Source organism: Oncorhynchus keta, chromosome 35 (assembly GCF_023373465.1).
Source record: "Oncorhynchus keta strain PuntledgeMale-10-30-2019 chromosome 35, Oket_V2, whole genome shotgun sequence".
NCBI lineage: Eukaryota > Metazoa > Chordata > Actinopteri > Salmoniformes > Salmonidae > Oncorhynchus > Oncorhynchus keta.
The window spans coordinates 31,112,950-31,124,194 of record NC_068455.1 but is presented as its reverse complement, the minus strand read 5'-3'; the positions used below and the strand labels follow the sequence as shown (position 1 = coordinate 31,124,194).

At 38.6% G+C, this 11,245-nt stretch overlaps 1 protein-coding gene across 3 annotated transcripts; it reads right to left on the bottom strand.

The window, feature by feature from the left end:
* Nucleotides 1-715: 715 nt before the first annotated feature.
* On the bottom strand, nucleotides 716-9,157 carry LOC118368325 (rho-related GTP-binding protein RhoV-like). Of its 3 annotated transcripts, none has more exons than XM_035752343.2 (4): nucleotides 8,929-9,157; nucleotides 4,145-4,333; nucleotides 3,960-4,018; nucleotides 716-3,841 (listed from the first exon to the last, which is right to left on the bottom strand). In XM_035752343.2, the coding sequence occupies exons 2-4, from the start codon at nucleotides 4,305-4,307 to the stop codon at nucleotides 3,395-3,397; spliced, it is 669 nt and encodes a 222-aa protein (XP_035608236.1). In that variant the 5' UTR covers nucleotides 4,308-4,333; nucleotides 8,929-9,157; the 3' UTR covers nucleotides 716-3,394. The 3 variants fall into 3 exon arrangements, with proteins under 3 accessions (XP_035608236.1, XP_035608238.1, XP_035608237.1); XM_035752345.2 differs by having other exon boundaries at nucleotides 8,957-9,157; XM_035752344.2 differs by lacking the exon at nucleotides 8,929-9,157 and having other exon boundaries at nucleotides 4,145-4,464.
* Between the last annotated feature and the right edge of the window lie 2,088 nt (nucleotides 9,158-11,245).

Here is an 11,245-nt window from a genome sequence, read left to right as displayed (position 1 = left end):
TGCACTACTAAAAACTCAGTAGTTTATGTAAGATTCAGTACATCAACACACCTGTAGAGAGCAGTATATAACTAATTGTTCAATTTAACAAATTCCAATGGATTGATCATATCAGTGGGTTTGAACATGTCCATAATGTAATTCTGGCAGCACGGACCCACATGCACAGTTTAGTGAATTATACACTTTCAAATAGATTATGCAAATTCTGATATATATACACACACACGCGCGCTTTACAAATGGGTCTTTTGACCAATCAGATCAGCTCTGAAAGAGATATTTTGTGATTGGTCAAAATACCAATGTGGAAAATGGATCAAAATAGGGCTGCCTGTGTAAACATAGCCATATTTCTTAACCTTAGTAGCTGTGGTTCCCCTTCAAAATAAAGTAGGCTATGATTAACCCCAAAAAGTGTGTGTTCTCTTTTTCATATGGAGGCATCATCTTATTTGCTGTTTTTAAATCAAGTTGATATGTTTTCCTGGGAATGTGAATTTCAGTGCAGACATTTCTAAGATGATTAACTTGTCCTAGATTTTACCACTCCTTCATTCCAAGTCAATTCCACCAGAATAATTTAGATTTGTGTGCAACACAGCCTAAGGGAAACAAAACTGTCAGGAGTATCTCCTATAATAAAATATATATTTACTGATAACTAATATTCCAAAATAATTGTTTTTCCTTTTGCAGATACAGTTTCTAGTCACCACATTATGTTTTCTACTAGAGAAGCCTTTGAGTGAGGAAACCATTGTTATCAGAATGCTAATTACTACTTAGGAGAGAATGCAGTGATTCACTCCACTATACATGTTAATGGTCTCCTTGACGATGTTAAGGAATTGACAGATTGATTGATCCAACAGAAAACATTGGAGGTTCATCAAGGGTGTATTCATTACGCCGATTCTGTTGCAAAACATTTTGCTACAGAAAGTTTACTCCAAAAGGAAAATGTTACACAACGAAAACGAGAGTTTGCATTGGACAAATTCAGGTAGGTCCCTCCCAGTTGCGTTCCGTTTTCTCTGTTTGCTTCCGTTTGGTTCTTCAGCAGTAAATGGTTTCAGTTACAAGGCATAATGAATACACCCCAGATCTCAGCAGTGTGCTAGGATAGCAGGCACGTATCTAGTTTTACAGGCTCCAGAGATTGGATATATGAGATGTCTCGTTAACACAGCAGGCTGAGGAAATACAAAATTCAGAGAAATTACAACTTCAGGCAGCAGCATTACTTCTTTGTTATAATGGCATTCTCACATTTTGTTTGTCCATGCTGCCACCTACTGTGCAGTAGTGTGTGTTCGATCACTTTATAGTTGTTATATAAACATTTTAAAAAGGCAGGGGGATACAAATTTGCACCACACACACACTGTTTCACAAAAATAAAAATCTCAAAACATAACTTCCGCAGTAAAATCTCTTACACCCAGGTACTTATCTGCAGCTGCCACCTATACTCATTAACAACCCACTTCTCCATTCCACTACTCTGATCCTATCTGCTCCTGCCCAAGCAAACGGCCTGGGAGGACAGGAGACACCCCTACTCAACATACCCTGTAACTCTTCTGAAGTCAAATCACATAAATCCAAAATCTTCTCTACAGCTACCTCCACAACATCCATGTTATTTATGTTCCATTTCTGCGGTACAGTTGATAACCATTGCTATAAAATGCTAAGAAATCAAACCTAATGAAGAATATACACTATCACTCAGTGGGCTATCCCCCTCTGTGCTGGCACAAATCTACTACTCACTTAGATCCTCTCAGGATCCCTCACCCTTGACCCCTCCTCAAATGTATTCACTGCCTCAGCATAGGACACCTTCTGCACTACTCTGACCACTTCAACCTGCCCCTCTCACACCGAACACTAACCTGCCTCTCTCGCACCGGACACTGCCGATCCCCAGGAACACAGCCACCCTTACATGACACACAACTTTATCCAGTAGACACATTAGGCCTTGTGTGCAGGCTATATAGTATAATCACTCAGTAGTTCAATTGTTGACTCCTTTATAGCACATTCATTTTACCACTTATCATACAAATAAAAAAAGATGTTCTGTCTTAAACAAATCACTTTGGACTTTTTTCCAGTGCTGTAATCATTACGCCGACTCCGTTGCAAAATGTTTTTCAACAGATGTTTACTCCAAACGTAAAAGTTTCTATTGGACAAATTCAGGTAGTTCCCTCCATGTTTCCGTTTGGTTCTTAAAGTTTCCGTAATGAATACGCACAATGTTTCTAATACCCAACAACTATGCACGTCGATGTAGTACTCAGCAATCGATTGTATATATATTATGACTTTCCACTTTCCAAGGCTTAAACCAATTTGCTGTATTACAAAGGCAAAGGGAACAGCTTTAACGGAGAGGCTTTGTCTTGTAAATTGGATCCTCAATGTGACAGCAGGTGACCGTAGTCCCTTGTTGGTGAGCTGGGTAACAAAACCCTGTGGTGAGAATATTCTCAACTCTGTCTTTCCCTCTGTTTTCTGAGGATTTACCTCAGACTGTAGGGCTCCCTCAGTGATCAATATACCTTACCATACCACATGTTAACAGTAAATTAAAATAAGGTCCAAGGCATTAGCGAATATAATTTTCTACAACTACTCTAATGAGGGCTGATCTACATTATCTTTATATTTTTAAATTGAACCTTCATTTAACTAGGCAAGTCAGTTAAGAATAAATTATTATTTACAATGGCGGCATCCGGGGAACATTGGGTTACAGGCCTTGTTCAGGGGCAGAACGACAGATTTTTTATCTTGTCAGCTCGGGGATTCAATCCAGCAACCTTTCGGTTACTAGCCCAACGCTCTAACCACTAGGCTACCTGCCGACCCATTCTTGATTTTATATTTTCACATTTACAAACTCCTAATTTCTTAAAATAAACAAAAAAAATGAACACTTAAAGTGAAATGTGTAACGAGACAAGTAAACGTGACATAAAACAACAAAGCAAACATTGTTTGAAACGTGGCTTCCACAAGAAGCATATATGGCTAGAAGATTTTACATTTAACATTTTATAAAGCCTACAAACAAAATATGCCGTATATGCGCTCGAAAAGTGATAGTCAGGTCGCAAATAGGCCGTGACACCAACTGCAATACAATGCTGTCTGAATCCTGTGAATAAGAAAGACTTTCCACAGTGCATACAATGGTGGAAGGCTATCACAGGTTGCTGGGGGAACTTTTGGCTTTTGAGCTTCAATAAGCACAACATATGACAACTTTTGTCCAGAATAACTAACTCTTAGTAATCCAGCCAGTGGCTACTGCCACCCCCTAGTATTCAACACCAGAGGGTTTTGTGTCCTGTATTGAGGTAGTGATGCCATTGGATCACATGAAGCAGAAGAACTTCTTCCACCCCCCACTAGAAAAAGTCTTTGCACGACCAAATAGTTTGAGCTTCTTTGCTTTCTCACAGGCCTTGTGCTTGACGGCAGCAAAGATAGCAGAGTCAAATGCTTCTTTTAGGTTCTTCTGGGTCAGTGCGGAACACTCCACATAGTCGTGGGCTCTGATCTTCTCTGCCAGACGCCTGGCCTGGGAGTTCACCACTGGCTTGACCCTCAGCTGGTCCAGATGGATAAGGATGCCAACATCATGCCGGAGGTCAGACTGGGTCCCCACTAAAATTATGGGTGAAGCAGAATTGAAGGTGCGGATCTGTGGGATCCATTTTGAAGTGATGTTGTGGAAAGACACTGGGTTGACGACACTGAAGCAAATGATGAAGACATCTATTTGATTGTAAAACATGGAGCGAAAATTATCAAACTCCTCCTGCAGAAAATAAGGAAGTGGCAGATTAAGTCATGGTATAAATATATTTTCACTGTAGCCAACATTTAGTGTTGCCATAATGTATTTGGTAGGCCTACTCATGCATTGACCTAGTTACCTGTCCTGCAGTGTCCATCAACTGGATTTGTACTGGAATCCCGTCTACTGTAACCAATCCTGTAGAATAGAGCACATTTCACCACATGCATTCTCAAACCCTCTCTCACTCAGCCCAAGTTACTGCCAAAGGAAAATTGTTAAGGTACAGTATTTAAAGGATGCAACAAAAAAAATGCAACTCACCGGTGAAGACGTCAAAGGCCGTCTGACGGTATTCGTTTGGGTATCCATTTGAGATGTAACTTATAATCATGCTGGTTTTCCCCACAGCACCATCCCCAACCAACATACAACTAATGATTGTCTCATTGTGCTTTCCTTGGAAATCATCAGGGGCCTGCATCATCTTATCTCCGCTACTGCGTTCACTATCTGGTGGAATTTCAGCAAAAGTGTAAATTCTTATCCAACAGAACTATCACTGTCTCATCTTACATCAAAGCGCACATGGTGGAAACAAATGTAGGGGATACTTTGCCACCTCCAGTTTGAACGAACAATGCCGCCCAATCAAGTTACAGCCCTCAATTCAACGCAAATGTCTTTTCACACGCTTGATTTGCATAGTCACTCCTACAGCGGCCATCGGCCACTTGACAAAATATGGGCCATTGTGGATCGATGGTCTGGATACTGTATGAATTTCAGCGCGAAAGGCTTACCTATATCAAATCAACCTCTCCGACCAAGGTGCAGGAGTTGAGACAAACTTAAGTGAAAAGGTAATTTAGCAACTCTTAGTGGCCAGTGGAAGCTGATGAGGGTTTCTTTATTGTTTCGGCTATTTTTAGAAGTTTACAGAGAAAAATGAAGGAGGCTTTTATATATTTCAAAAATAGCCTATGGGTTCGGGGACCAATTATAATCGCAAAACAAAATGATGGTAAATTAGTTACAAGGTCAGGTGAACAAATCAAATTACCAATGAGAGAGTTCTATTGTATTCTAAAATAAATATGGGTATGTGACCAATACCATTTGATTAATATCTGATACTGATGGTTTTGTCGGGACTGATGGTTTGTTTACATAGCAGGTTAGGAGAATGAGCGTAGCCAAAGATTATATATTATATAAGATAGGCGACTGACCGTTCTAACAATGGAAATACATGTCTGCAAAGGCGGAAGGCAAGCGGGAGGACGCGGGATCATTATAGCCAATAGAGTGGTGAGGAGTAGTTTAGTGTCCGAAAATAATTTAGCCATTCATTGTAGTCGATATGCGATCTGTAACGTTGCTATTTTCTCGTGTCATTCCTGGACTACTCATAATTAACAAAGTCAAATTGAATCAACAAGTACGATAGTCAGTTGGGGAAAAAAATAAGGGTACAAGACTGTGTACATATATGGCTGTGTTAGCAAAATCACTACATATCCCATCGAACGAAGGCTCACAGTTCAAAGACCAGTCAGAAACGTCCTGACGCTAACGTAGGCGCAATGACGCAATGATGTCCTTCGCCACCGTTGTCTTACGATAGATACCTCGAATACCTCGAATTAGGCAAGGTTGTCCTATCTCTCCGTACCTGTTTTTATTAATCACCCAACTTCTTGCAAATCTTTAAATAATAGTCCTGTACAATGTATTTCCATAGCTGGTAAAGAAATTATTATAAGCCAGCTGGCTGATGATACTACACTTTTTCTGAAAGACGCTAACCAAATTCCCATATCGATCAATGTGATTACAGTCCTTTTCCAAAGCGTCTGGTCTATATCTTGACATTAATAAATGTGAACTCATAGCTGTCAAAGATTGTGTGACACCTTCATATTATGGTATTCCAGTAAAATAACTTACATATTTAGGCATAACCATTACAAAGGATTAGAAGTCTAGAGGCTTACTAAATTTTAACCCTCTTACTAAAAAAAAACAGAAGCTAAATCAATGGCTACGAAGGGACTTATCTTTAAAAGGTAGAGTCCTAATAACCAAGGCCGAAGGTATCTCTAGACTAACATATGGTGTTCTATCTTTATATCTTGACAGTAAAATAAGCAAGGAGATAGTTGAAAAGCATCTGGTCTTTCTTTGGAGAAACCATACCCATTACATTAGGAAAACTGTTGTAATGAACACTTATGAGAATGGTGGACTGAATTTTCTGGACTACTACTACTTTAAATAATACTTTTAAGATCAATTGGATAAAAAAATCCTAAGAAGACCCACTTCTATCTGGAATGTTATTCCTCATCATGTCTTCTCTACTTTTTGTTGCCTTAATTTCATGTTGTTTTGCATTTATAATATTGACAGAATTCCAGTGAAACTTTCTGCTTTTCATCAGCAGGTTTTCTTGTCATGGTCCTTAATTTATAAACACAATTTTTCTCCACACAGATATTATATATGGAATAATTGGGATATATTGTATAAAAATACTTCTTTGTTTTTAGAATATTGGTTCCGAAATAGTATCCTATTGGTGAGCCAACTGGTAAATGCAGAGGGTCTTTTACTCAGTTATAAAGAATTCTTATCACTTTACAAGGTCCCTGTAACACCTAAAGATTTTGCAATTGTTTTAGATGCCATTCCCTCAGGTGTTGCTATGTTATTCAGGAACGTGACCCTCAGAGCCTACCTCAGAGTCTACCTTCTATTGACCCTTTTGACTCAACACTAGGAAAGATTTGTTTCTCTTTTGGTCCATTCAACAACAGAGCGATACGAACCTTGTTTCAGCAGGATGTTGTATTTATGTTGCCTTATTGCAATGGATTTATTGATAATATCTGTTGGGAAAAAGTTTGGATGTTGCTACACACATGCCTACTTGTTAACAAAATTAAGGAAGTTTCCTTTAAAATTATTCATAAATATTATCCTGCCAACCACTATATGAAGAAGTTTAAGGAAAACATCAACTCAAATTGCTCCTTTTGTAATGACCACCCATAAACAGTGTTGCATCTTTTTTGGCATTGTATTCATGTAAGAAAACTGTGGCAAGACATCAGTAGGTTTATAATTGAACACATTTATGAAGATTTTACACTATTGTGGAGAGATGTACTGTTTGGATTCTTTACACACAATAGAAATAAGCTGAAACATTTTTATGTAATTAATTTCATTATTCTTTTGGCCAAATTTCATATACACAAATGCACATTTACAAACAGAAAACCACATTTTCATACCCTACAAAAATCAATTGAACTGTATTTTAAGATGGTTAAATGCTCTACTAACAAAAAAGCTGTTAGAATTGTAGGTATATAAATGTCCCTTAAGGTCCTTGTGTAATTGTAATGTGATATTGTACCCCCTAGCTTGATTGTCCATTGTTTGTAATCTATGTATGCTTGTGTTCCCTCATGTGCTTTATGTATTGATTTGTTGTTAATAAAATAAAATGTAAACATTTTTTTTACAAAAAAGATACCTCGAACCAGTCATGACTATTCAACAAAACAATACTTAATTTACGTTTATTTCCAGCAAATTTATTGGTTACATTATTGTTTAACTAACAAAGGCGTTTGAAGTTGAGAGTGCAGTATTTATTAAGTTTGACAATAAGCACGAAAACTAGCATAGTTCAGCTAGCCAGCTAGTTTAGCCATGGTAAAATGAGAAAAGAGTTAGAACATACATGCGCATGTGGGCCATCACTAGGCTAATTCAGGAGACCGATTGTAGTTTCTATGCCCTGATCTCAGGACCTGGCGGCGAAAAGTTTGATGAAACAATTCAGAGACTCAAACGAATAAATCAGATTACTTCTATTTAAGTAGGTAAAATCGATATACATCCCCAAAATCAGCTATAACTGTCAATAGTAAAACAAAGCTTAAAACGATGTTTGAGTACGACCAAAGGGTTTTCTAACTAAACCAAGATAGACAACAGCTTGTCGTTTCAAATGGGAACAAATGAGTCAGAGGGCAGAACAAGCGAGGTGGGCAGAGCCAAGCACGCTAGAGATATCCTATTGGTGCGTTCTAGTAGATATCTGCATATTTCCGTTAGGAAAAACATACTTTGAAGTGCTGTGTGCAATAACTCAATTTACCTTTGCACCGCGCGATTTTAAAAAACTTTTGCGATGGGTAAAGTCTATAAACTTAGTCCCCTCTGTTCATAAGAGATTTGATTTTGGGGAACAGAAAACTATTGAGATGAAATTTTTAATTGATAAGAAAATGTACAGAATGTCAACCAAAATCTCGTTCCATTTTCTCCCACTGCCCTCCAGTGCCCTACAGTTTTGCATGATGTATACTCTGACACTATTAACTATTTAGAGATTAAATTGACGCGAATCCATTGATAAAAGTCACCTTGTCCGAGAGAGATTTTTACACACCAGTGTAAACCTTCACGAAACACAGCCCTTATTTTAAGTGTTTCTAAAATTCCCTGTGGGGAAAATGAATGGAACCATTAGGTTCCTGTTGCTAGGTTTTATGGGTATTATGACACGTCCGCTGTGGGGCTCAATCCAGAAAATTAATGGGGAATTCAATTCTATGAAAGGTCAGATATGCGTGTAAACAGCAGACCAAACTCCAATATAAAATAGTGATGCGAACGAAACATCTCTTTTTCAACTGATCTTTTCGGTGAACGTCGGGAGTCGAATCCCATCGGTGAAAGAGACGTCATTTGGCATCCTGATTTGCATACTACTAGTGCTGCTTTTTTTTTTTTTTTTTTTTTAGCTCAAAAAACTTTTTTCTACAGATAAATGACAAAATAATTATCTAAAGAGGGTGATAGTGGCGATTGTGCGTCAATCAGGTCCTCGCTGATTTTTCAGTGCAATTATTATAATATTATTTTGCAGGCCATCGAATAATTTGGCGTGTTTCACAATCTGACATAATGGTATTGAAGACTACCTTTTGGGCTTTTACATTAGAGATGTGGATTTTTATCAGGTTCTAGGTCGATCAAACATTTTTAACAAAAAGCCATTTGGGAGCCAAATGAGTCGTCTCTTTTACCTGAACAGATCCAAATGTGCCGGCTCACCGAAAAGACTCGGAATGCCTATCACAAATAAAATCGTTGCCGTAATGCCACGTGCGTCCACTTATATCAGTAGGCCTACATTTGTAGCATAGTAAGCAATTCACTGTCTAAAGCTGTTGTTTACAAATCATTATAAAACTTCTGTTCGATCAAATAAGCCTCACTTAGCAAATTAGCCAAAACATAATGTGTTGACCAAAATTGACACTCTCTCATAGACCTCCTTACAAACAATCCCACTTGGTCTGTTTATCGCAGATTGTGGGCGGAGTTGAGCCTCTCGCTTCAACTCTTCCTCTCTGGTGTAGCAGGTTAGGAGACCTAGCACAGTAGGTTAGGAGAGGGAGGTTAGGAACTGATGGTTTGTTTACATACCAGGTTAGGAGAATTAGCGTAGCAGGTTAGGATATTATAATTAACGTGGCATGTTAGGAGAATGAGGTTAAGGTTGGGAGAAGATTAAGAGTTAGGCTTAGCTAAAATGCTACAGTTGTCAACAACAGTTGTCCCCGACGCGATAACTAGATGGAGCTGTAGGCCTACTCCATCTAGCTACAACCTATGATACGGATGGTTTGTTGGGACAGATGGTTTGTTTACATTTCTATGGTCAACATCCATTGTGCTCTAGTTGCTGAAGTCCTAATAGAACAAACTATAAAAACAACAACCTTTAAAGCTGCAATATATAACCTTTTGGGTGACCTGACCAGATTCACATAGAAATGGGAGTTATAGATGTCATTCTCATTGAAAGCAAGTCTAAGAAGTGGTAGATCTGTTCTATGTGTGCTATTTCTATGCTTCCCATTCTTAAATTTCATTTTTACTTTCGGTTTTGTACACCAGCTTCAAACAGCTGAAAATACAATATTTTTGGTTATGGACAATATATTTCACAGCACTTTATATTGTACAATTATCTGCACTATACTTGCTTGTTTTGTCACATAAACTGAAATTAGGCGAACTATTTGAATTATAGCAACCAGGTAATGCCGGAGCGATTTCCTCATAGCGCATCTTTAAACAGATATCCCACAGTTATTAAACCAGGCCTACATATTTCACCTTTTAGGTGACCTGTGAATGCAGTTTAAAAGTTTACTGGAAAGGTGCTCACATGACTCGATGTGCATACTGTCCTGTTACCAGATAATAATGTCAACTGATTTACGTATTGTAGTTTGACTGTGTACTGTGCCATGTAGTCCTATAATGTGTGCCTGTCACCTGTCTCTGTAAAAGGCAGTGTTCTACTGCCAGACATAAGCTCTGCATCTCCAACCCTGTTTGTGTGGCCTGCTCCCTCTCTTCCAGACCTGTTTTTGGTTCCTCTCCTCTCCCAGGTCTGATTGTCCTCTGAAAAAAAATAGCTCAGTTGTGTGGACATTGTGGCTCCGTCAACAGCTGGACAGTTGCTTTTTGCTCAGCACAGCTGTCAGATGCAGGCACAGGATCCTCTGCTACAGCAGCATGTGCCAAGTTCCACTGCGGTGGTGGAATCGTCTCTGTTGTGATTTGCTAGTCTGACAGATACACAGAGGGTCACCTGTGTTAGCCTCCACGAATGCCTTCACACTTGTCTCTAACATATACATGCAGATTCCAGAATGCCGAACAGTCCCTTTACAAGTCAGAACTTCATTTGTACTTACTCTGCTGGGGTTCCACTGAGTTCATCCTTATGCCGTTGGAAATTTGAGACAAAATAGCCACAGGAAAGTATTATTAAACAGACTTCAAAATGCTGGTCTCTGTGTGTGACTCTCACGGTCTGTTTTTCATCACTTGATCCAGGCAAACGCACACAACGTAAATACATGCACCAGATGTACACATAAACCAAGCTCTTGCAGGTGTTTACATGGTCTTGCACTTGTGCCTGGTGATAGAAATGTGTTAGAGCCCTCATGGTTGTGTATGCAATCATTCTCTTGATGAAAGACTACAAATTACAACTTCTTAGTATTTTGATTTACCGGATTCACATAATTTGATGATAAATGAATAAGATTAATGAATAAGATGTATTTTTAATGCACATATTTGATTGAATCTCCACGATGGCTTTTCAGTCTGTGAGGGACACAGTTATGTATTTTTGAAGTTGTTTCACCACAATGTCCTAGTATATGCCTACTGTGCAGAAAGCACAATATGTGACTTGGGACAGTAGGGATATATTTATGGGGGAAATATAGAATTAGATGGACTTCCTTATCTATTGAAGCCTGCAGGAAATTCTGGGAGCATTGTGTTGTAAGTTCTCTATTTCCTGTTTGACAT

Bases quoted from the DNA above. Each gene is read 5' to 3' on its own strand.
- LOC118368325 (XM_035752343.2), bottom strand. From the start codon at position 4,307: ATGATGCAGGCCCCTGATGATTTCCAAGGAAAGCACAATGAGACAATC. The intron at 4,019-4,144 runs GTGAGTTGCATT...TCTATTCTACAG, and splicing joins GGCCTTTGACGTCTTCACCG to GATTGGTTACAGTAGACGGG. The intron at 3,842-3,959 runs GTAACTAGGTCA...TATTTTCTGCAG, and splicing joins TGATGGACACTGCAGGACAG to GAGGAGTTTGATAATTTTCG.